We start from the raw sequence: 26,344 nt of genomic DNA on the forward strand, positions 1-26,344 counted from the left end.
ACCGTGATCGAACCAAACACGTTGAAGAGGACCAAAATTGTATAAATGAGAAACTTGAGAAGAAATTAACTGAGCTTAGCTACATTTCTTCTCGCATGCAACTTGCAAACATATTGAAAAAAACTTTTTTATCGGCCAATCTTTGAAGACATGAGTTCCAAGCTAGACATGATCATCACATATAGATAGCCCACCGTGAGGGGGAGTATTGATTATGTTATTTATCTTGCTAGTAGTTACGATAGGAATAATTATCTTTATCTCTAGTTTTTAAGGGAGGTTTGGTAGGATAATTCTCTATACATATGCATTGTATATTCTTCATTTTTCAAGAAATAAGATTTACGTCACTTTCTCCTTTTTGCCCTATTTCTCTATTTACCACAAATATAATATTATTTCCTATAATAAAAATTACTATAGGTTTTGACATAACGGCAAACAGTCGGTCTTACATTATTAGTGGATAAGAAAAGCAGTTGCAAAATGAATCTATTGAAGACCAAAAAATGTGGCCTATTGTGGGTTTCTGTATAAGTTGGAATGATGGAACGTGTTTAAAACTTCCTGGCCAGTCACTTTGCCCTCTGAATGGCCACTATAGATAAACAAGCTGCATAAAACAGTGTTTGAGCTATAGTTAAAACATCCACAGTTTATTTTTGGCTACCTTACACAATTTACAGGTCTGCGATTTCTTCAAACGACCAAAATCAGAACCAGATCCAGTAGAAGGCGCCCTCGAAGAAGGCTCTCACTCACTGGAAAACCAAGGTATCCATATGCTGGGTCAGATAAAGCACGGTTCCTGCCATTCCCGGGCAATCTTATTCAAAGTTCTGGCCGACACTATCGGGCTTGAATGTAGGCTTATGGTGGTAAATGTTGTCTTTATTAAAGCTACATGTTCTGTTCGTTTTTTGACATGCAACATAGACATTTATGAGTCTATAGGAGTAGAGGTCTATTCTGAAAACATTTCACAAACTTTGGATTTATTTTCCATGTTCTCAGGGTTTACCTCGAGAAGGAGTGATGGAGCGAACCGATTCCTATAAGCACATCTCTGTCATTGTTATTTCAGATTCAATAGAACTTTTGGTTGATCTTGTACATACTCCTGGCAAGTTGATTCCATTTTCAGCAAAGGCAGTGTTTCTTTCTCATCTATCTGCTGGAGAGAGTGATTCTGCAGACAACGACTCGTACGATTCACCTATTGAACCAAATAGTCCTCTTTGTGGCTTTTCAGATCAAATAGAAGTTGAAGAGTAAGGATTTTATCTGATTTATATTATTTGAGTTCTGACACTACATTTTTATGTTCTGTTTCTTTCTTTTTAAGTAATATGCATCTTTAGCTTAACATGGTTTCTTTTGTCCAAACAATCTTGTATTTGTTTAGACACAAGCATGATTAATTTATGAATTTTTTTTTCGTTTTCAAGGAATCTCCCAATCACTAGGCCGATATAAGAAAAAAATGTGTTGATATTTGCTATTCCTGATTTTGATTTAATATGGAAAATTTGTTTTTGTTTATGAGATAATCCATGAAATTTTTGTGTGCTTACTTCTGATGGAGATGGAATGTGTTTTGCATGAAAAGAATCTGTTATTATGTCTTCATTCAACTTATTAAAACTTATTCTTACCAGAACATCACATAGTGAGCCAAATGTGGCAAATTCATTTTGGCGGTGCTACAGGAAGAAAGTCATGGCTGGGCAAAGAACAGCTAATTCGAGGTTTATTAAAGCTTCTAAATCAACTCTCTTTCTTTATCTTATTGTTTCAAATGCATGTTCATTTGTGTAAAGATGCTAAAAAGTAACTATTTACATTAGGATTAGATTTAAAATTATTATAATTTTTTATATTATTTTATCATATTAAATTCTGAAAATTTTCTTTCGATATTAACTCCCATGATATTTTATCACATACGGTAAAGAAGGATGGTCGTATGATTGATTATTGTTTTATTTCTCATGGCCGGTGATAATTGATATAGGCATATGGCCATCATATGCTATAGAACCCCATAAATTTTATGTTGTGTTCTCTGTATTCACTAGCTTCCTACCATTTTAAAATTTAATATTCTATGAGAATAGAAAACTGATATAGGGATCTGTTGTTTCTCTGTTGCCATCATGAACTGTAATTGAAAGCGGATTTCATTTTGGCAGCAGAGAAACAAAAGATTGCTAGAGAAAAGTAACTACGCTTCTGTCCATCTACTCTAGTTGCCTGGTTGTAGGGGTCGGGAATAATGAGAATAATCACGAGCCTTTTGAGTGAGTTGGCTCAACTTAAGCTCAATGGATCGTAATATTTTTGAACCAAAGCTCGAGATTAACTCTAGTCTCATGCGCTTAAAATAAATTTTAATTTTAAAAAAAATCAATATTTTTATGGACCAAATTATGTATCTGAGTTGGCGAATTTGTTCACGTAAAATTTTGTGTACCCAAGTTGAGTTTGCAAGCTAAAGTTCGAGCTTACTGTAAAATTGAGTTCAAGCTTGAGCTTGTATTTCACATGCTTTTTGTAAGCAGAGTCATTACGCCCCCCACCTGGCTATAACAGACATAGCCTGGAGGTTGCACTGGACGTAATTTTACTTTGTCTACCTGTCCAATCCCTGTTTTCGTTCCCCCTTGTAGATACATTATAAAGAATGTTTGTCCATTTTTTACTTAGAGGTGTCTTAGATATCCAAGATGTTATGAGGAAATCGTGTTTAATATTATCAAAATTATGATAATTTTTTATAGTTTTGTTGTAATTTGATTAGGAAAGGCTTCTTACCATGTTTTCCCTTAAGAGGTTGTCGTACCTGTATGAATAGGTAACAGATGTATGTTAAACAAGAAGAGATTAACACAAGATTTTTGGGCTTTTGCTTATTTATATCCTGGATGTTGGCATTTCTGACCAACCTCATAGATCGTGTTTCTCTCCCTCCTATCTTTCTATTATTTTTAAATTATAGCAGGCTTTAGTTTAAGGAACATGATTGTGGAATCATATCAGGGACCACTTAGCTTATCTTTTTTTATTTGCCTAGATATCCTTGTTTTGCTGAGTTGCATGGTTTGAAAGCTATCTGATTTTATCATAACAGATACAACGCTGAAGTTTCTAGATTCAGTGAAAATGTTATATAGATCTCTGGGACGTCTATGAACTGTTGACATCTGTGACCTAACTGAACCTTGAAGATAAGGGTGCAAAATTTCAAGTGGGAGACCCGTGAGCAAAAATTTCATGTTAATTTGATCAGATTAATATTATAAAAAGGACATTAGATGCAGATCTTTGGCATCCTTTTTTTTTTAAATCACTTGAATCAGATGTTAATAATTTGATGGTGATGAGTAAATTATTATTTTATCAAATTAGATGAAGTTACATAAAAACAACTCGGGCATGAAGTTTTGTAAATTCTTATGCAAGAATGAATATTGGAACACCTCCAACACAACCCATCTGAGTATTAACGTGACTTAAAAATAGAGTAGATTTAATTACATTCTAGTGATTTGACGTATCATCCTCTTTTTTTTTGTTTTTTTTTGGTTTAGGACAAAACTTAATAATGTATTTATTCATGCATTCCTGCTACTATATTTGGGGAGCAAGATCCGTTTTCTCTTTCTATTTAAATGAAGTAATTATTTTACTGCATTACTTTCTTCTGTTGTATCTCTTGTTTCTTGTTAGGTTCTCTCTTATGAATGTGTTAGTTCTTGCCAGAAATGTAGAACGGCTTTTAATTATGTGTTTTACATATTTCTAATTTTCGGTTTTTCTTGTGTGTTTACAAATTTCCATCCTTTTTTAGTCCGGAACATCCTTTCTTCCGTGGACACGGGAGATCTATGCTTGGTGGTCGCAGCCATCATTTCGGAGAGTACAACGACATTAATGCATCAAGGTGTAAGGAACATATATGATTTCTTTGCAAGTTCATATTATCGTAATGTGAAAGCCACCTCGTGACCTGTGCTTTCCTTCATATTATCGTAATTTGAAAGCCAGCTCGTGACCTGTGCTTTCCTTTGATTTTTTCCGTTTGGTGCTGCTTACATATCATTCATGTCGTTTGCTCTTATGTACATTTATAAAAAGACATTTGTCTGGATATTTTTTAAAATCAAACTTGTTTGATCTTTATGAATCGGAAAATAGCTTATTCTTGTAAAGGCAAAGACTAAATTTGGCATCAGTATTTCAAAAACATGTCTGGTTCATTATTTAACAATTTCTCTTAGGAATTTATCCATAAAATTCCTGTAGCAGTTTTTTCAGGTTCCTAAAATTTAACAAGATACAGTATTTAATATGGACTTGTACAGTTACGAGATAAACATGTCTGTGAATTAAATTTGACATTTCATTATTTCCAGCTTTTGCAGACAACAATAAATGGTGCTTGGTTACCCACTTACTGTTTCTTCATTTTGTCTTCAGTTTTATGTTTTTCTTTTATCTTATGCTGTAAAAAGGACATTTTGTTTTATTCTTTATACCTCTCAAATAATATACCAAATTTCAGGTCTGCTGGTGCATCCCCGATAGAAGCCCGCAGGAGAAGACGACGCTGTATTAGCATGATTCCTGAGATTGGTGATGATATTGTGAGGTTGTTCACCCTTAAGTATTGCCGCGTTGGTATTTTTTATATGAGTTATCAGTCTAGGGGTAATGGTAGAAATTTTGGTTGTATGTTCTTTCTTTACTTTCGGACATTGGTTTATTGCATGCTTCCGACAATGTTGGAATAGATAAAGATTTTCTGCTGTGATCATGATTTTCAATGCAAACATAAAGAGGGTAGTGCAATTTTAAGAACCGGCTTTTATTGAACTGAACTCAACATTTGGACATGAAAATGATACAACTTCCCTGGAATTTTGTGTTCAACAACATAAATCGAAATCGCATACGAAAATCCTTTAGAAGGAGAAGATTGGCCCTAAATGATGAAGAGTATTCTTCCCTTACCCCTAGCACAAAGCTAGAACCAATTACCCTACCTAAAAGCTAGAACCAATACCACAACCTAAAAGCTAGAACCAATACCACAACCTAAAAGCTAGAACCTGTCACGTCTGTCGCTGATGGATTTCTTTAAGCTCCCTAGTGGGCTATCCTGAAATACACTTTGTGTGCCTATCAAGGTCTTTAGCCTTCAGCCTTATTCCCTTCTCTTCTCCAACCTAACCGTGTCTGTAACGATATCTCTGTTTCTCCACTTGTTTTCAAATGAAGGACTGCTGAACTAGACATGCATTAAATGTTGCATCAAAATAGGTCTATCTGATGCACTATATTAAAAATATGTGGTCACAATGGCTGGCGCATTATCGAAAGAAGGTGTATTGACAACAAGGTTTTGATTGGCTAATGCATTATCTGAAGACTGTATGACAGCTAGGCTAACATATTGCATCTTGCTGCTCAATTGTAGGAAACAAGACTCTTCGAATTAAACCCATAAAACTATTCAATTACATTATATATTGTGGCATAATCTTTTTATTACTGTCTTACACGAATAGATGATAGACTAGATGGGATTCCAAATTTTCTGTAATTTTTTAAATGCCATAAAGCTGGTGTGCCTTGATATACTTTTGATTGTAGATATATTGACTACTTCATGAAAATTGCCTTTGAGGTTAAGATGATAATACTGCATCAATTTTATTTAGCCGCAAATACACAAGGTCTCCGATTGTTTGGTTTTAAGTTTCTGTGGACAAATTTTCCACGTGAACAATAACTGTCTGATTTGATTGCTTGGAGCATAATTCTTAACATGGCATGGCAGAATTATCTAAAATGTAAATGTCAATGTCAAATTACAGGAACTAAACCTGATTGCATATTGTGTTTGTGAAGAAATGGTTGGAACTTAAAATTTTGGGGGATACCCGGTTTTTGCTTAATAATGTAATGAAGTTGCAACTTCAGTTTGCAAACTTTTGTTGGCCCTTTGTTCTTCAGGTGGGAACCTTTTCTAGGGTTTTAAAATTTTCTTACAAAGGTAAATTTTTAAGTTTTTAATAAACCGAAGTTTTTACTGTTAAATCTCTGTGGTGAAAATCTCCTCATTTTAAATTAAGACATTTTAGAAAGGGTCCCACTACACATGCATGCATGGTATTGTGATGTAACTTCTTCGGTGAGCTTTGTCGTGAATTGACTTGGTTGCAGAAAAAGTCTACTGTAATTTAATACATTTGGTAGTTTATACCAGCTTTTTTGGTAAAGCTGCGTCATTTCACTTCTGACCGTGAAATTAATTCTAGGGCTGTTCGAGAATTGAATAAGAATCTGATGCGGAATCGTCTTCCAGTGGAACAAGTAAATTCATCTGGTAGTTGTTCTACAAGCGAGAAAGACGATAGCTCTGATCTTCAAGAAAGTGTATGCTCTCCTCTTTGCTTCTATCTTGAAGGATTGAAGTGGAATTCTGCAAATATTATTTTCTCCTTCAGTTCAGTAATTTTAAGCTATGTTTCAAACCATACATTTTATGTGTATCCTTAGATGCAAATTAACGTCTTCCTTGGTTTCTTGCTTTCTTTTTGTCCCTTTTCTTTTAGTGAGTGCGTGATTATGTTTTTATTTAAAATGAATTTAGTACTCAAAAAAATTCTTACCCATTTTCTTTGCAAGTTAAAAATTGTATACATGTTAGTTTCCTGAAGGCCTTGAACAATATATGTCTACTTCTTGCAGGAATTCCTTATTTTTTTGGTATCATTTGGTTTATTTCAAATTATAACTTTTCGTTCTCAGGTGTCAAGGTCGAGTCTAGATGATCATGATGGAATTTATGGCCAAAAACTTTTGACAGATATTTTCCGTAGGAAGCAATATAGTACCCACAAGGCAATCTCATTGCCTTCATCTCCTCATCATTTCTCCAATCAAGCTTCTACTGGGAGTGAGCCCGCAGAGGTTTTTGCCAGTTCTAATATGATGTCAACATTCAATAAAGTTCTTGAATCTTCAACAATCTTGAACAAACCGTTATTGCCATTCCAAGAATGGAACATTGATTTTTCTGAAATAACCATTGGAACTCGCGTTGGAATAGGTATGCTGTGTTTGGGGTTGTTCATTATTTGCCAAGCGTAATTTTATTCGGCGTCCCCTTTTGGTTGAATGTAACTGAGCAACCATACATACAAAAGTTTGGTCAGTCTATGTCATTCCACTTGGTTTATTTTTTATATCATAAGAACAGCAGACGTTTTCACACTTCTCCGATTCAGAGCGGACAGAATTGATTGAATAAGCCAATATGTCTCTTATTTTTTGTTCGAAGCGGAGATAGTTACTTTACATCCATCATTTGTATAAAACATTTGGTTTCAGGCAGTTTTGTTTATCTATTGCGTTATTACATCTAATTTTATCTTTTAATGATTTTATTTGTTTTCTAATTTAAACTCATGTACAGTTAATTAATCTCACTATTTTCTGAATCATGAAGTTCGTTACTTCATGTCATATGCTCTCTGAAGATACCTAGCCCACAATACAAGTTATATACAAGCTAAGTAAGGTTAATTCACTTTTCATATTTGGATTAACATTTTTTTCTACCTTACTTCGTTTCAACTTTCCGTTTACTATGGTATCGAGATTTCTGGAAGTGCCCAATTATAGTAATCAGGAGGCTTAATGTGTTCTATTGAAGCTGGAAAGGCAGCCAAGCCATACATTTTGGTCTATGTTTTATTGTCAAATTGCCCAGTTCTTGGAATTGCTGTTCATTAGATTCTGCCCAAGTTCCATTCAAACTTGGAATTTCTTCAGCAGAATAACTATATTTTGCTTCAAATATTTTGTTTATGGCATCCAAATGGCATTATATATACATTGATATTGTTATTCATATTTTGTTGCAACCTACTTTTACTCTGCCCCATCTCTCATACTGAATCAATCTTGTGTTTCTGCGTATAGTCCTTCAAGTTTGTGAAAAATTTAGGTAGACCAAACAAATTATTTGAATGCTTTTGTTGCGTCGGGAGGCCAATTCTGTTTTTAGTTTTTTGTTTTCTTTTGTTTAGCTTTTGAAGTTTCTGTTTCTTAAACATTTCGTTTATCTTTTTTCCTATATTTATCAATAAATTTTACCTTACCAAAGATTTTGCTTCCAGTCTTCAAATGTACCTGTTACTAGTAGTTAATATTGGTAACCATATTTTCATGTTATTTACCTCTCCATCCATGTTGAACACCCTTTTTTCTATGTTGTATCATAGGATTCTTCGGGGAAGTTTTTAGAGGTACCTGGAATGGTTTAGAGGTAGCGATTAAAGTGTTTCTTGAACAAGATCTAACTGATGAGATTGTTGAAGATTTTTGTAACGAGGTATCTATCTTGAGGTAATGCATGGTGATTTTTAATGTTTTTGTTTTTCTTTTTTTCCCGAAAAGTTAACTTACATCCTTTGTGAGGTGAAAAAATAACATTCTTTTGATTATCTAACCAATCATTTTCCTTGTTGCAGCCGAATTCGCCACCCAAATGGTAATCTTGCTACCTAAACCATTTTAAAAAATGTATTCTTGTTTTAGTTTCTCTATTTAGCCAAAGAACACATACTTTCTCATACAGTGATACTATTCCTTGGTGCTTGCACGAAGCCTCCTCGCTTGTCCCTGGTTACTGAATACATGGAAATGGGATCATTGTATTTTCTGATGCATTCTAGTGGACTGAAAAAGAAACTTAGCTGGCAGAGGAGATTTAAAATGCTTTGTGATATATGCAGGTGCATTTGCTCATCTCTTCCTTAATACTTTTCCACTTTTTTGATAAGACTGGCACATAGGAAAACTGTGTTTCTGTCGCCAAAATAAAGGAACAGAGCATAGTTGATGGAGTCTAAGTTGTATTCCAATGTATCTGTTCTGTTTGAGGTTATCGAAAATGTTTAGAGTTTAGATCTTATTTTGATTCAGTGAGGATCGAACCATAGAGTATAGATTGTGAAAATTTCATGATCATCTGTAATAGATGAAGGCTTCTGAATTGAATTAAAATATGTGAATACATTTTATTGACACACATTAAAGACGGCCGATATAAAATAGATAACTTTCCAATACTGAATATTCGGTTTCTAAAATGAGAAGAATGAATTTTCATTATATCACATGTAAAAAGTATTATTCTAGATCTAATGTTAAACATGGTGAAGAATAGATTGTACTAGGCATGACAAAGGAGATCTGATGTTGTATAGCTTAATAGCTATATATTGTTTTAACTTAGTTCATCATTTGATACTTGGTTTTGGTTTCACTTGATTATCTAGGGGCTTGATGCACATACATCGGATGAAAATAGCACACCGTGATCTGAAAAGTGCAAATTGTCTTGTGAATAAGCATTGGGCGGTTAAGATATGTGATTTTGGGCTTTCTCGGAGACTTAATACCAGACCAATGAAGGATTCTTCTTCTGCTGGAACTCCGGAATGGATGGCACCGGAACTTATCCGCAATGAACCCTTCACGGAGCAATGTGACATATTTAGTCTTGGGGTCCTAATATGGGAAGCTCTGCACGCTAAAGAAACCGTGGGAAGGCATACCATCAATCCAAGTAAGTCTTACATGATGTTTCCACCAATATTTGCATCTCGACATATAAAAATAAATCATCCAACTGTGTTTATGATTTGCATTGAGCAGGTAGTATATGCTGTTGCCAATGATGGACAGAGGCTTGAAATTCCAGAAGGTCCACTGAGCACTCTAATTGCAGGTCCGTTTAAAGATAAAGTTTTAGGTTGACTTCTGTTTATCATTCCAGTGAAAGTTCACAGTGTATTTTTTTCATCCCAGATTGCTGGTCTGAACCAGATAAACGGCCATCTTGTCAGGAGGTTCTCTCACGGCTGCATGATTGTGAAAGGTTGTTAGTTTAATGTGATCCTTTTCATTGCTGCAAATGCATTGATCGAGTGTACCGTGAATGATAAATCCATTGTATGGAGATTTGGCAAGCTAGAATAGAAACTGTTTTCATTGAAGAATCACTCTATACAGCTTATAACTATGGCAATAGATATTAGTCTTCGAAGATTAAATGATGCTGAAGTTTTTCTCCACTTGACTTGCGTGTGTTGTCTGCTTAGGTTGGTACCAAATCTATTGAACATATTGTACTCTCATTAAAGTTCCCAATTTTCATAATTGGAGAACATCGACGTACAAATATTAAAGTTTCAAGAGCCATTCCGGAATCGAACTGTCAAAAGAACTGTTTATGCCACAAAGCATGAAGTATTCATGATTACGTCACACGCACGTACGAGCTACTCTAAACCCTTTTCCCAAATATCTTCTTTTTTTTTTATCTCACTTTCTTTGAGTTTGATTGTTCCCCAAACAAGATAACAGAGAAAACGAACACGAAGTGCCAGCTCAACTTTATAAATACGTTCATCTCTCTTTGGAAAAGTATTATAAAGAACCTGAATTACACTCTCTGTCGAGGCACAATTTCGAACTTGTAAGCCACAATTTTTATCTCATTTTAAATACCAATTATTTCGCATGACCTACATAAGGGATGACACCCCCTCTCCTACTTTCCAATATGAAATCACCCCATTTGTACCCCCCTTCTTCTTGATATATCAATATATAAAAACCAAGAATAGCAATAACACATCAATAGCCCTCGTTTTCACGATGCTCTGGGATCTGTTCCATGTTGCCAAACATAAACGAGCTCGTCCCAACCGGTGCTGGCCAGAAGCCCTTCGACAAGCACACTCATATCGACACCAACGGCAAACTCCGTATGGTGATCATGACTCCCAATAAGAGCATCCTCAAGCATATAATCCCACAAACATATTGTCATATCATACGAGCATGATGCTATCAAACTTCCTCTGTGTGGTGAAAACTTCACCTTCCTCACTGCATAACCGTGCCCATTAAGCACAGCCACAGGTACTCGGTAATTCCTAACATCCCACACTTTTATTGATTTATCCACCGAGGCAGTGGCGATTATGCAGTCGTCATACTTGTTCCAATCACAGGACAGGATTTCAAATTCATGCGCAGGAAGAATCATGGTAGAACCTGAAAAAAAAAAAAAAAAAAAGAACCATACTAGTCAAGTTTTGACAAAACAAAATCTGCAGATGAGTAAACTGGGGTGCGTTTTGTTAGCTGTGATCATGAGTAGCACAATAATCTGTACTAACATTGGATATCAACTTATTAACTAAAGATGAACTCTTTAAAGTATAGACCCCTCCTATCAGTTACACTCAGCTTATCATTATCAGGGATGGAGCAACGAAGAGAATGCCAAGATTTAAATTTACTGCATAACTTGACATAATTTCACACAGAACATACTAGTTCAATCGCCTTTTCCCCAAAAACATTGATAACTTAACTTTGATGTCCAGTTTTTTTTTTCCCTGAAAATGTAATATTTACCCCGAAACACAGTTATTTTTCCGTTGCACCAATATGATACGGGACTGGGTATGGCGCAGGTGATGAGATATATAATGAAAGACCCATACTTTGAATAGAAGCCATTACCTGGCTCTCGAACATCCCAAATGCGAGCCGTACAATCCCCGGAAGCGGAAGCGAAGACATCGGCATGCCTAGGATTCCAAGCAACGGAGTACACACAATAAGCGTGCTCCTTTAAAGTCCTCACGCTCGCCGGCCTATCCACGGTCCACAGCTTCACCGTGTCATCCCATGAAGCGCTCAAAAACGAGTCTTTACGAACGGTGTTGAAATCCACGCCGTGACACTCGCGTGCGTGCTCGTGGAGCGAGCGAATAGGGTTCGCAGTTGGCGGCAAGGACAAGTCATAAATCTTGAGGCTCCCGTCGGCGATCGCCGCGACGATGACGGAGTCGTGGGATTCAGACCAGCAGATGTCGTAGACGCCATCGGAAGTATCGAACGCGATACGTTCTGTAATGATAGGTCCGAGTTGGAGGATATGGAGGCGGCCGTTGCCTAAGATGCCGAAATTTTGGGATGTGGCGACGGCGAGCTGGTTCTCGTAAAAAGGGCTGAATTTGACGGAGTATCCGTTGAAAGGGGTCTTGAAGACCGGCATGACGCCGCCGGAGATTTGGTGGGAGTGGCGGCGGCTTGGTTTATCTTGAAGTCAATCACTTCGAAGTAATGAAAACAATTTCTCTACATTTCCTTTCATACAATTTCCTACAGTCGGGGAAAAATTACAAAATCAATTTGAAGTTTTTCATTGCCATGTTTTTTTAATTTTATTTTGATGTTAAATCATTCTAATATCATAGAAAAAGTGCATATTTCCAAATAATTTGGCACAAAAATAATATCTTTGAGCAGAATGGTTAGGGATGGAAACATGACGAGACTGTTTTGTCATCTTCATTCTCATCCTCGAATTTCATCTTCATACTCATACACACCTCGATCTCGCTTTTTTGAGTTCGAGGAATCCCTGAATCCGAAACCACGGGGATTAATCTTCATCATTCTTGTTTCAAAAATATTAATGAAGTAAGATGAGGACGGGTTCATGGATTTTCTCGAACCAAACTTATTATTATCTATTATTATTAGTGATAATATTAATGTTAATATCAGTATTAATATTATTTTTAATAATATTAATATTATTTAAAAAAACATAATATTATTATTATATGTTGAATGCAATAATTGTACTTGCTTGGTAGAACGATCGAACCGTGGTGTTTGAACTGCTGTGCGGTTTAAAAGATTTGAATTGCACCATTACCACCAGCTTGCCGCTTTTGGTAAAGCGGCAAGCGCTCGGTCCTACAATTGGTATCAGAGCCAAGGTCACGAGTTCGATTCTCATTGATTGCGAAGAGTGCAATTATGGGAAGGGAGATTGTTGGTGCAATAATTGTCTTTGCTTGGTAGAGCGATCGAACCGTGGTGCTTGAGCTGCTGTGTGGTTTAAAATATTTGAGTTGCACAATTACCACCAGCTATAGCTTTTGGTAAAGCGGCAAGCGCTCAGTCCTACATTATATTATTAATACTGATAATATTATTATTTTATTATTAATATTACTTTTGGGACGGGTTCGAAGATGGAGATAGTAATCACATATTCACCCCGAACTACCTGGGGAATTTTAAAAAATCTATGAACCCGAAAAAAATCAGAGATGTCCGTCCTCTTACGTTTGAGGCTGACTCCAGCCCCATATCAAGGTGACATGATTCGAACCTATGGCGTTTTGGGGTTTCTTCACGAGGCCCGGAACCCGTGAGAAAAGTTGTCAATCCTAATAATAATTTTATTATTTTCCTCTTATATTCTGAAATGTTTTTTTTCATTAGTTTTAAGGACCAAAAATGTTAAAATTCAAATGTAGAGGGTGGGTTTTGAATTAGGTCAATATAACTTATGATCCGTGAAGCAAGTGTGCCCGGGCTTCGGCTAAATCATGAGATCGTGCAGTTGTGTTTTTGTGATAATTATCCTTTGAGTTATCACCAAACACAGTTTTAGGAGCTCTATTGAAAACTAGCTTTGATAGCAAATCTGGATATCTAGATTCAATGACTTATCATTAGTCCAAACACGTAAGATTCATACTTGATAAGTAAAAATATTTTCTAATCCAATAATTGTATTGGATTCATCATGAAAGTAATATCTTTAAGGTATGTTGAACCAATACAGCAAATATTGAGAGTACGTCTCTTGTGAGACGGTCTCACGAATTTTTATCGTGAGACGGGTCAATCCTACCTATATTCACAATAAAAAATAATACTTTTAGCATAAAAAGTAATATTTTTTCATAGATGACCCCAAATAAGAGATCTGTTTAATACCACTCATAAGACCGTTTCACATAAGTTTTTGCCAAATATTGATTGTTTGTCATATATATCGAACATACATGTATCTGCAATTGAAAATAAATTTATGTTTGATTGTATAAAAAGAATTAGGTTAGGTTTAGATCGAAAGATTTAGATTTAGCGGAGTACTTGAGGTGGTGATTTTAAGGCTCTGTTTTGATAATCACTTAAAAATATTTTTATTGCTTTATAAATTTAAAAAACCTTAGATTGAATTTGGATTGATGAACTTGATGTTAGGATTCTATTCGTTTGTCGGCAAAATCCACTTGACAATAGATTTCAATTTTCGACTAGTTATATTTTTATTTATTGGGAGTGGATTTCAAATTCACTCAATTATTGAGGCATTTCAAATTCCTCATTTATATATCATCTGAAATACATGTCCTTCTGTAAGGCCCGAGATTTCGATTACTGTAATCTGAAATAAATTGTTGATAATTGAGGTGATTATAGACGGAACGGATCAAATCGGGAAAGCCGGAAAGAAGAATTAAAGTATGTGCGAGAATGAGCCTCGCGCATATGCGCGACCCAGCCGGGCGCATATGCGCGAGGTAGGCAGAGAACCTCGCGCATATGCGCGACATGAACTCGCGCATGTGCGCGAGGGTGGCAGAGAGTTGTGAAGAACCTCGCGCATATGCGCCGAGCGAGGGCGCGCATATGCGCGAGCTTCAGAGACTTACACGCGCCGAGACATAGTGTCTCGCGCATATGCGCCGAGGATGGTCGCGCATATGCGCGAGACGTGATGTGTTAAGGTGAAGCCATTTGCCCCTTACATGCAAGATATATATATGAATTGTACTTCATTCTTCAGCCATTTCAGTAGCAAGAACCGAGAGCAAAGTTCAGAAAATCCTCAAGTTTCATCTTAGCTTAGAATTGTGAATTTTGCAAGATCTAGCCATCCGATTTTCAATCCGAGTATAGATTCTTACTCCTCTTGTCACTAGCTTTCAAATGATGTAAGTTTTATTGTTTTCTAGCATGGTTTGAAATTCAGATGTTGGGAGAATTATAGTATGATTGATAATATGTGTTCGTGGGTTTACGGTAAACGTATAATCGAAAACGGATTGAAGAAAAGATACCATATGTTATTGTTCTCATTTTCCCAACTTATATGACATGAATTGTGCAGAATTCTAGGGTTATGATACGCATATGATTGTTGTTATGAATTGATGATATTGATCTTACGAGGTTTAAGTTGCCGGTATATCAAGATTTCGCTGTTATGCCGTCGAAATGTATCGAGATTGCATATTGGTATTTTTACGTTGAGTTGGAGGTTGATATAGTGCATCTTATACATGTTATTTCAGATTGATATTGAGGGTTTTGAAGTTTGAGATTGATTTCATCAAACCAAACCTCGAGAAAAGAAATGTATAAATCAATGTTGAACCGGGAGATATGACTCGAGTCAGATTGAACTGGAGTTTCCCTAAACCACATACTAGATTGTTTATGCTTTGATATGTTATACTTTGTCTATTGAGTTATAGAAATGTACTTGAGATAGATGAGTCTTTGGCAGAGGTGCCAAGTTACTAGATGTTCGGGGGTATCGATGTGCGTAGGAGAAGAGTGACTCCTATTGTAGATATTCGATATAGAGAGGACCGAAGTCTAGGAATAAGACGTACCGCCACCCCGATTGAGAGAGTAGGTGGGAGATTTGTTACGTCTTATTCACACCGGGATCCCTAGACTTAGATATGAGTCGAGTCAAAGAGTTTTATCAGTATTCACTAATGTGTCATAAATTATGATATTCATGTTCTTTGATACATAGTTTATGCTTTTGTGTATGATTTTATGCATTACATGTTTTATACTGGGATTTATTCTCACCGGAGTTTTCGGCTGTTGTCGTGTTTGTATGTGTGCATGACAACAGGTGGGACAGGATCAGTACCGAGAAGAGCTTGAACGAGTGATGATTAGCGTGGTGATCCAGGCTTAGATGTGAAACTGGTGGTTTATTCCTAAACTTGTAGTGAGGAACAACAACACTAGTTTTGTAACTTGTAAATTGGAATAAATTTGTAAGTTGATCATGTGGTGTAGACTTTACATTTGATATTGTATAATAAATAAACTTAACTTGTTGTATGCTTGTATATATTTTGGCTAGAAATGCTTTGATGTATATATATAAGGAAATTTTTTTTAAGTAGCATACACAATTGATCCAATTAGTCCCAATGATTAAAGAAGATGAATTAGCACCCGGGTTCCCCACACCTTCAGTCCACAAAAAAACCTTAAAGCATGTGTTTAGACAAGATTTTGTAAATTTATTTATAAAAATGTTTTAAAAAATATGTTCACCAAGTATTTTGTAAAGAATAGCTGAAAAATGTTTTTTTTTAGAACTTTTAAAACATTTATACTGTAAAATATTTTTTATAAAGTAGTTGTCCAAACATGTTATTTTTAAAACAAATTTTTAAACTTTTTATAAAAAAATAATTTATAAGTACTCGTCCATCACAATCACCCAAAAATTAACTATTCGATATTTGAAATTAATTGTTCGTAGATTTGCCAAAACAAACTAATAGATATGTCATCATAGATTTGAAAATGTTAGTGTTTGCAGAAAAATTGTAGAGACGGACGTGTCAGTTGCATTGCACCAAATTGATTGAAAAACATAACAAACCTCTAAAAACAGACGACACTGAATCTCAAATTTGATCGTTAGTTACGATCTCTTAAGTTGATAAGAATCCTAAAACATAAGAAAATGGCACCAAAAACGACAAAACAAACTTCTAACATGATTTTATATTTACAACAACCAGCAAGAATCTATAATACATAAAAATATAATAAAATTAACGGAAAATGCTAGACACTGGAATAAAAAAGATAGAAAGTTTTAGAATCTGAAATAAAACTAAAAATGAAAATACTTGAATTGAAAGGCTCAAATTTGCAGAGTCGTTGCTATAACATTTTTTAGTTTGATGTGTTGAGTTGTATTCTTCAACTTGCCGATTACTTTATTTTCATATTCCTGGGAGTCTTCTCTCATTCCCTTCAAATCTCCAACCACATTAATTGTAAGTTGGACCATCTTCTTGGTTTGGGCCAATTCAAAATAATTTGAACATTCAAATTTATCAATTCAAACACAACCTAATAATTTTGTATATGTTCGGACACTCGTGATATTTTCTGCGTGTATGTGCAAATATAATTTTCGATTGGTGGAACTCGTCTCTTTTTCAATTTCTACTCGGGAAGAAACAATATCAACAATACAACACTAAACAAGTATTTCTTAATCTAACCTCCATGCAAACACACATTTGAATTTATTTATCACGATTTATAGCGCAACAACTAAACAACCACTCGAACTAATTTCATATTCTCATCTGTCCAACGCCATTTGGTGACAACCATATATAATAAATTTTCTTTTTGTTATTTCTCATGGCTGGTGTGATTGCAAATAGTACAGTCCAAGTCCCCTCAATAACAACAATAACTTCTTAACAAGGAGAAGAGGAAGAAGAACATCAATCTTCTATCCATTCAATAATTGAATATCGAAATCTCAAAGGATTTACGAGTTAGTGGAATATGCGAACGTTTGATCAATGGTCAGAAGTTCGATTTCTCCTACCAATACCTTCTTATGTGAGAGCTTGTCGTTTGTCCAGCGTGATTTATCTGGCTCCCGTGGTTTACAGGCTATTGTGTTAGTCTATGTTTATCCAGTATGCATCGATGTGTAGTTCTCACTTCATAAAAAAAAAATGAATATTGAAGCCATCAAGACAGCTCATGCTATCCCTTATAATTGTATTTTCTCAAATTTGAATTATTTCTAGTAAACTATGAGTATTTACTAAATTGTTAAGAAAAATAGGCGAAAAAATAAAATTAGCAAATTAAAAATTATAAAAAAATAACAAAATACTGAAACAATTTATCCTAACATCGTTATTTAACAATTTTTTTTTTATTTCATCCAATTAATATCATTCAATAAAAACATATCATAATTAACATCATAGCCAAGAAATTTTATATGTATATATATATATATATATATATATATATATATATAATATTCGGGTCAAATGTGGGTATGATTCTTGAAGATCTGCCTTCATCCCTATACTCGAAAATTCTCATATCCGACTATCAATTTATTTAATCAGATAAAAATCTCATCCATACTCTCCTCCAATTGGATCGGTTATCAGATTCTCCGTCTGATTCGGAGGAAATTGTAATCCTTATGTACAATATTAAAAAATTTATTTAAATGGATAATTAGTGTTCATTTATTGGATACTTTAAATATAATTTATACTCACTCAAAACATTGGATTTCCTTTGAATATGGCTTCCAATTGGCCCCCTCTACATGGACATTCACATGTTGCCAGTAACATCCATGTCCTAACCATATTAATTTATGGGCCTCCCATTACGATTAGACACTTCCATAATTTTAAAAGGGCTTAATCCAAATCTCAATAATCTCTCCACTCCTTGAAATTATTACAAGTTATTTGTCTAAAAGATCGACATTTTGAAAGGTAACTCAATTATTGCGGATGACATGAGTAGGGATGTCAATGTGTCCGGGTTTTACCCAGACCCGCAATGAACCCACGTATATGGAGCGGGTTTGGACATACTAAATGGGTAGGTCTCGGGTCCAATTGTTCAGACATGTCCGAGTATGAGGCGGTTATTATATGTGGATATAAATACTCTAGGGTTTTAGTTTTATTATTTTTTATTTTTTTAGTAGCACACCTCAACCATGACGGTCTTAGATATTCTTATGTCAATTGTTGCATTTGAATTTACTTTTAGCAATAGTGGGAGAATAGTTGGTCCTCATCTTAGTAGGCCTAATCCAACGACTTTGGAGGCATTGATATACTTCTCAATGTACTTTCTCTCTTTAATTTTGTAGTTAATTATTTAAGTAGTTTACCAATTTGTCACATCATTCTTGATGAAGAGGAAGATGATCCCGAAGAATGTGTCTAAAATATTATCTTCTCACTGATTTTATATTAATCTGTTTAAGTTATGTTATGACTTATTTTTGGGGATGTCAAGCTTTTTTTTGAGAGCTAGTAAGTAATTCTTTATGTCGTGAAAATATTTTGTTTGTTATTATTAAGTGTGGTCGAAGACATAAATTAATTTTTTATTGTGTTCTATTTAGATGCTTGTTTGTTTCATTATTCAGTCATGTTTAAATAAAGATACTGTTTTTATTTTAAAAAAATTCGGGTCTCACGGCTCTACCCGACCTTATTTCGTATTCGAGGTGGGGCGGATCCCAAGAATATTTAACCGGGGTTGGGCGGATAACGGGTCAAAGTTTTCTTCATGAGACGGGTCTTGAGTTTAGCCATACCCACCCCATTGACATCTCTTCTCTTGAATCTCAAATCAAATACTCAAAACAAGGTGTTAAGAGTCTATCGTTGGATTATTTTTTATGGTGTTTGAAATCCATGCGAGGATTGCATCTAATAATTAGTTTTATTTTTGTGGCATGAATTTCAAATCAACTTTTTCAAATGATCTCTTAAGTATATTTGAAATATATGCATTTTATTAAAAAAAAAAAAGAGTTAATCAGATTAAAAAAATAATAATATTTTTTAATAAATATCAACTATTACATTCAAAATATGATCAAAAAAACTATTACGTACAAACGATAGCAAGCCCATGAGTGGCCCATTTTTGTCTCCCTTCACATGTAAGCCAATCCGAATAAAACGCTTTTTCTGTAGTACTTTGTCTTCTCCCCCTCAGTCTTTTATTAACATTAATTAAATTCAACGTTTTTACATATAATAGATATTTGGTTGAATTTCGACTTTTATTTTATCAGAAAATTTTTGTATTATTTTAAATATATAATATTCTATGTCAAGTAATAATTAATTATAGTTCGAGCATATAACTATACTTAAATTTGCGTGTAATCCGAGAGTTAAAAAGATGTTTATAACACTTATGGACTCGTAAAATAAGATGATAAACTAAAAAAAATAAATATATTGTATCTATTTTTTTTAAATTTTAATAATTATAAAATTTGAACCAAATATAAAACAGGGGAAGTTGGTGAAAAATCCTCAATCAAAACATTTTTTTGGATTCACTCACTACCCACAAAATTGTGGTACTATGTCATACAAAATGTAGTACACTTCATGTGGAAATGTGATACTAAAAAAGTACCCAGGGACTGAACACAAAAAAATCGACGGCTGAAGACCATTTTCCCGTATTTATAATGCAAGAATGTTAAATATTATCCTCTTACCAAGTGGCACTTCATGTATAGTACACAAAAAGTTTTGCGAGATAGTCTTACGAGTCAATTTTGTGAGACGTGTCTTCTATTTAAGTTAATAATGAAAATGTATTACTTTTTATTATAAATATGAACATTACAATTATGAAAACAGCCAATTTCCCACAGAATTAGCGCAACATCCAAACAAGTAAAAAAATATCTCTTTTTAATTTTTACCACGAAGATTATTGTGAGACCGTCTCATTAGTTCATTGTGTGAGATAAATAATCTATTTTGATCACGCATAAAAAAATATTACTTTTAAAGATTTTCCATGGAATAAAATCTCTTCTTCATGAGGAGTCTGGAGTCTAACATTTTTCTTTTGGCAGTCCACAATGGCATGGTATTTAGCTAACCAGTCCATTCCAAGAATGATGTCAAACTCAACCATATTGAGTTGAATCAATTCTGCTTCAAAAATTTGTTTGCGGATACAAATTTTACAGTTTCGATACACTTCTTGGGTCTCAATTATTTTACTTGCCGGTGTTGCTACTCTTAATGGTTCACTAAGAGTATCATGTTTGAGTTTAAGCTTCTTAGCAAACCTTCTAGACACGAATGAGTGTGTAGCACCACAATCAAATAAGGTATAAGCAGGCATTTCATTGAGTAAGATAGTACTTGCCACCACTTCATTGGTATCATCAGCTTCCTCTTGGGTGATTGCATATACCCGTGCATTGGTCTTGTTTTCATTTTTCTTGTTGGACCCCGTCCCTTTGTCCTTGTGGTCAGGACAATCTTTAATTCTATGACCCACCTTTCCGCACTTAAAACAAGCGCCCGTCTTCCGATAACATTCTCCAACATGTTTCTGTCGACACGTATCACACCACTTTCCTTCGGTGTTACCAGCACTTCCAGAATTTCCCTTGAAAGACCCACCTGAATAATTTGGTTTCTTAAACTTGGGACCGTTCTGAGTAGATTGACTGCTCATCGGTCTTTTGTTCTTGTTTTCATCCTCGCGTCGCTTGATATCAGTTTCTGCGCTCATTGCAGCGCCCATCAGATCCGCAAAATTGTTTGGCTTGAATACTGCCAATGCCGACTGAATTCGACAGTTGAGTCCCTTTTTGAAACGATGCATTTTTAACATCTCATCAGACATGATCGTTGGGACATAGGTTCCTAGATCGTTGAACCGGGAAGTGTATTCCATTACTGACATGTCCGGAGCCTGTTTGAAATTTTCAAATTCACTTAACTTCTGTAGTCGAAACTCAGCTGGATAATATTGTTTCAAAAATTCTCTCTTAAAAATCTGCCATGTGATTTCTTCCACTTCTGCCAAGGATGGCGACACAGTTTCCCACCATTTCCTAGCTCGGTCTTCCAAAAACGGTGTTACAACCTCCACTCTCAGTTCTTCAGGTATCTCCAGTAAATGTAGTTGTGTTTCGACGTTCTTGAGCCAGTTGTGGCTGACCTCTGGGTCTGGGTTCCCATCAAAAGTTGGAACTCGATTCCTTCTGAGAGATTCGTAATGGTACTTAATCCCACGCGGTTGCGGTTCGGGTGGTGGTTGGATGGCGTTAGCCAATGGGTTCACGAATCCTTGTAACGTCGCAGCTACGATAGTGGCTATTGCCATCATATCCTCTTGACTGAGATTCACTCTTGGTGGTGGTGGTGGTGGGTTTTCATCTTGGTTGGCGCCACGAGGGTTACGGTTGTTTCGGGGTGGTCTACCTGCCATTTCCTATAAACAGGTGTTTTATTAATTTGTTTGCCACAATATTTAATCAAAGAAATAATTTCATTAAATTGTAAAATTTTTCATACAACCAAATATTTTTCAAAATGATTAATCAAATATTTCTAGATACAATCGAAGCCTACTCTAGAACTTTCTCTCCCTACTCGTCTACTACTTCTCCGTCTCCTACTGCCTTGTTAATTTCTTCCTCCACAGGGTTCTCTTCTAGTTGTTCTATGAGTTCTTCCATATTGACCATCTCATTTTGCAGGTGCTAAATATAATTCTGCAGTTGTGTGTTGTGGTGATCGAGATTGTTTACTTGATCCTGTAGTTCTTGTATTGTTGATTGGCTCACTTTTTCATCGATTTCTTGCTCTTCAATCCGTTTCTGAAGACGACGTTGGGTTTTGAGAAGACTATTTTCTTGAATTTCGAGCGTAAAAATCCTATCTTGCACTTTCTTCAACTCCTGCTTGGTGATCTCGTGCTGACGCTCTGACTCTAGATGATAAGCCGCGTAACGTCTAACGTCTTCGCGTAGTTTCTTCTCTTCCACTCTGGCCTCACGAAGATCCTCCATAATGCACACGTTATTTCCGTCCAACTGCTAGTTATCTCTTTCAAGTTTATCATTCTTTTCTTTCAGTGTTTTAATTTCTGACTCCTTTTCGTGAAGTTGTTTCTGAAGTTCATTTATAATGCTTTGAAAGTCCATGTTGGTTTCCTATATTTAAATAAGATACTCATCCATTCCTAAATATGCAATAAGATAATAGAAAGTTTAAAAATAGTTTGGTACACATATTATTTTCTTAGTCACAAGTTTACTACATCCCAGATACTTTATTATAATGCTAATCTAATCGAACATCTCTTCGCCGTCGCTGTCGCTGGCACTGTCGTCTCTGGCCACCTCCATCGGTGCTACCTCCTCTTCCTCCATGTTCTCTATCACCAAATGTAGGCAGTTATTCTGATCCTGAAGTCTGTCCATAGCGCTGTGGAGCTTCGAAATGTACCGATCCTGTCTGGCGTTGTACTCGTCCTGGCGCTGACGGGCCTGAGCAGCACGTCATCGCTCTATCTCCACTCTCTCCAATAATTCCTTGTTAAGTGCAACTAAGCGTGTGATGCGAACGGAATCGGTTGGTATCTGCAACAGCTGGCTCTCCGCCAAGTCCAGATGATGAGTCAATCGCTGCACATCAGTCTCAAGCATGTGTCTAATCTCACTAAGCTCTTGTTTCTCCAATCTTTCCTTGGCTAGTTGCGCTTTCAAAGTCGCGATCTCCCTAGTTTGATTATCTATGGTAAGCTGACGCATACGAAGAGCATCATGTGCGCGGGTACGAGGAGCAGCAATTTCCTAGGATAAAATGGAAGTAAAACATCAGAATCGTATAAAGGATAGAAAGGCACAAATAGTAGAAACAAAGTTTTCGTGGAAAATTTTTCGATACTCAGAGTTTGTGAAATGATCGAAGGGATAGATCTTTGAAGTCTATTCGAAATTTAGGAAACAGATGAAAGTTAGACTTCAAGAACGGGTGAAAGTTGGACTCAAATTGGGATACACTAGGATTTTTGCCAAAATTTGGCTTCGCCAAATTTTGTCTATCAAAATCCCAGCGGGATTATGAACCTGGCGACTCTTATACCACTTAAATGTCACGCCCCGAGTCCGAAGCATCGGTGACATCCGGCATTTTTTAACAATTAAATGGAAAACAATAAAGCCTCGTATCAAATCAAACCAGTCTTTTTCATAAATAAAATATTGTCTTACAATGACAATGGAATAAAATACATCAGAGTTTCAAATAGCGGAAACGAAAGAAAAGTAAAATCTTGAGTTCTGATCTTGATCTCCGGTTCACCAACCCCAGAAAGCATCTTGCTCTTCCTCATCCAATTGCTCCTCATTTTTATCTGAAATTTGTAAGGGGTGAGTGTTTTGGGAAACACTCAGCAAGTGGGGGTCGATCGATTCCAAAGATACATATAGAACTTAGTTTTCTTAAAACGTTCTTTTAACAGATTTTCAAAACTTAATATTCTTAACTTATCAAAACGGAAACGAATCGAATAAGAGACGAAACTTATCAAATGATTCAGAACAAAACAGAAGCAATTCAGATCATTTCAATTCAGAACAGAACATATCAGAACAAACAGAACACTGTTATTCATCTCATTTCCATGGTCAAATTGTCCCCAATATGTTAGTCCTCTAAGGGGTGAGGCCAGAACACGGTTTTATACCCACCGATGGGGGCCAGACATAACATGGTTTTATACCCACCAATGGGGGCCAGAACAGAACATGGTTTTATACCCACCAATGGGGGCCAGAACAGAATTACAATTCTCGTCCCATTTCAAATCGAGTTGTAACAGTGCAACACAGAATTCAGATTTATCGGACAGAACTTATCAGAATTTTCAGATATCAGAGTTTCAGACGGATTCAGCGGAACCAAAGAATTTCGAATAACAGACTGAGCATATAATCGTTCGAAATTTTAAAAGACGGACATCATGTTGCTTTCGAAAATGAGGACACACATTCATGCATGTCATAACTTATATATTCAAGATTTAAAAATACAAACGAATTTACATAACAAAAGCCCACTTACTTATTTCTTGCACGAAGCTTTCCCTTTAAAATTCGGCAGCACTTCGGCGCAATTCTAACAAATACTGTCTTCACTTCAGCAGCACCTCGACGCAAAAACTCTAACACTTGAATCGCACGAGCTTCTCCCTTTTTCTTTGAGTTTCGGCCGAGTGGTTTAGGGTGAGGGGGAAGAGCCGAAATTTTTTTTGAGGCTTTGTGAGATGATTTTTGAAGTGCATTTTATGTGTGGTCTTGGGAGGTATTTATAGAAAGAAAAATGACCCTCCAACTAGCCATGGACGAAATATTGAGCTCCAAGGAAGCCATAATTGTGGTCTTGATGTAGGTAAAAAGTTTCATGCATGAAAATCCAAAATCCCATGCATTCCTCAAGTTTTAGATTAGTCATGAATGTGGCTCAAAATCTCATGCACTCCTTAAATGTCATCTTGATTTTCTAAAGAGTCATTTCTTACCTTATTAATGTGTCTTAACCTTTAGCGCATCCCTTAGCTTCTTCCTTGGTTATCTCAAAAGTTGATTCTTGTACATTTAACTTGTCCAAGTGTACATTTAACTTGTCCAAGCCTTTAGCTCATCTTTTAATTCCTTTTTTGGTCCGGTTAGGACAAGTTTGGTTGAGCTGCTTTAAATATGAGCAGAGTTGACTCGTCTCACAAATAAAGATCTATGATATCGTCTCACAATATATCTACTTTATTTTTAATATATAATTCGAGAATATAACTATTTAATTTAAAAAAAAAGAGTATGATTATTTATATATATATATATATATATATATATAATATAATTTTGAAAATGTCCCTACAAGTGTTGGATGAAATAGCAAGCTAAGAGAAATGTGCCGACAAAATTTGTCATCATGATTATTGAGACTCCTACAGTCCTCTTCTAATATTCTTCCTATGCACTTGCACATACTACAATAAATGAAATTTATATTGATGTAGATATATACGAATATCTTTATATATTTTATCAATATAAATAATTATGAGATAATTCTAAAATAGTCGATCTAAGCAAAATATCTCCACAAATAAGTTATAAATATTATATAATTATTATTATGTATAACTTATTAATTGACCTCCAATATATGCATTTTTTTTAATCCATAACAGAGATATATGTTTCAAATACATTAATCACAGAGAACGTGAATACAAAAAGAAAAATTATTCTAAAATATTATTAATTTATTCTAATATTAATTTGTGTTCCGCTTAAAAATATGTATTTTTTGTTTTAGATATTTATCTATTTATGATTTTGGTCTTCTATAGTGTTAAATTTCATTTTTAATTACATATATTTCAAATTTTGATAATTTTAGTCATTTTTCATCTGTAATGCTGATGTGACACTGCACATGTCATCATTTCGACGCAAAATCAGTTTCTTATCAGAAAAAATACTAAAAATGTAAATAAAAAAAGCAGCACAGATAATGCGTAGACTAACAATGAAATTTGACAAAATAAAATACTAAAATAAATAAAAATTAAATATATAAGACACAAAGTACAATTTTTATTTTATATATATATATATATATATATATATGTACCTACATATTTTGAAATTTATTATACAAAAAATAAATGTTTGTAAAAAATTATATAGCTCGCCCATCTTTTTAGATATGATGAAAAAAATCTAATTCAATTACAAAGAAATTGAAACATTATT

At 35.0% G+C, this 26,344-nt stretch overlaps 1 protein-coding gene and 1 pseudogene across 1 annotated transcript; one reads left to right on the forward strand and one right to left on the reverse strand.

Annotated features, from left to right (window-relative positions):
• LOC142548922 (putative serine/threonine-protein kinase SIS8) overlaps window positions 1-10,335 on the forward strand; it is a 29,017-nt pseudogene extending 18,682 nt beyond the window's left edge.
• Window positions 10,336-10,450: 115 nt separating this feature from the next.
• LOC142548923 (peroxisome biogenesis protein 7-like) lies at window positions 10,451-12,272 on the reverse strand. The gene is made up of 2 exons (XM_075657562.1): window positions 11,614-12,272; window positions 10,451-11,139 (listed from the first exon to the last, which is right to left on the reverse strand). Exons 1-2 carry the CDS (start codon window positions 12,149-12,151, stop codon window positions 10,733-10,735), a joined length of 945 nt encoding a protein of 314 aa, XP_075513677.1. The 5' UTR covers window positions 12,152-12,272; the 3' UTR covers window positions 10,451-10,732.
• Window positions 12,273-26,344: the final 14,072 nt, after the last annotated feature.

The sequence above is a fragment of the Primulina tabacum genome, chromosome 6 (genome assembly GCF_025594145.1).
Source record: "Primulina tabacum isolate GXHZ01 chromosome 6, ASM2559414v2, whole genome shotgun sequence".
NCBI classification, from domain to species: Eukaryota; Viridiplantae; Streptophyta; class Magnoliopsida; order Lamiales; family Gesneriaceae; genus Primulina; species Primulina tabacum.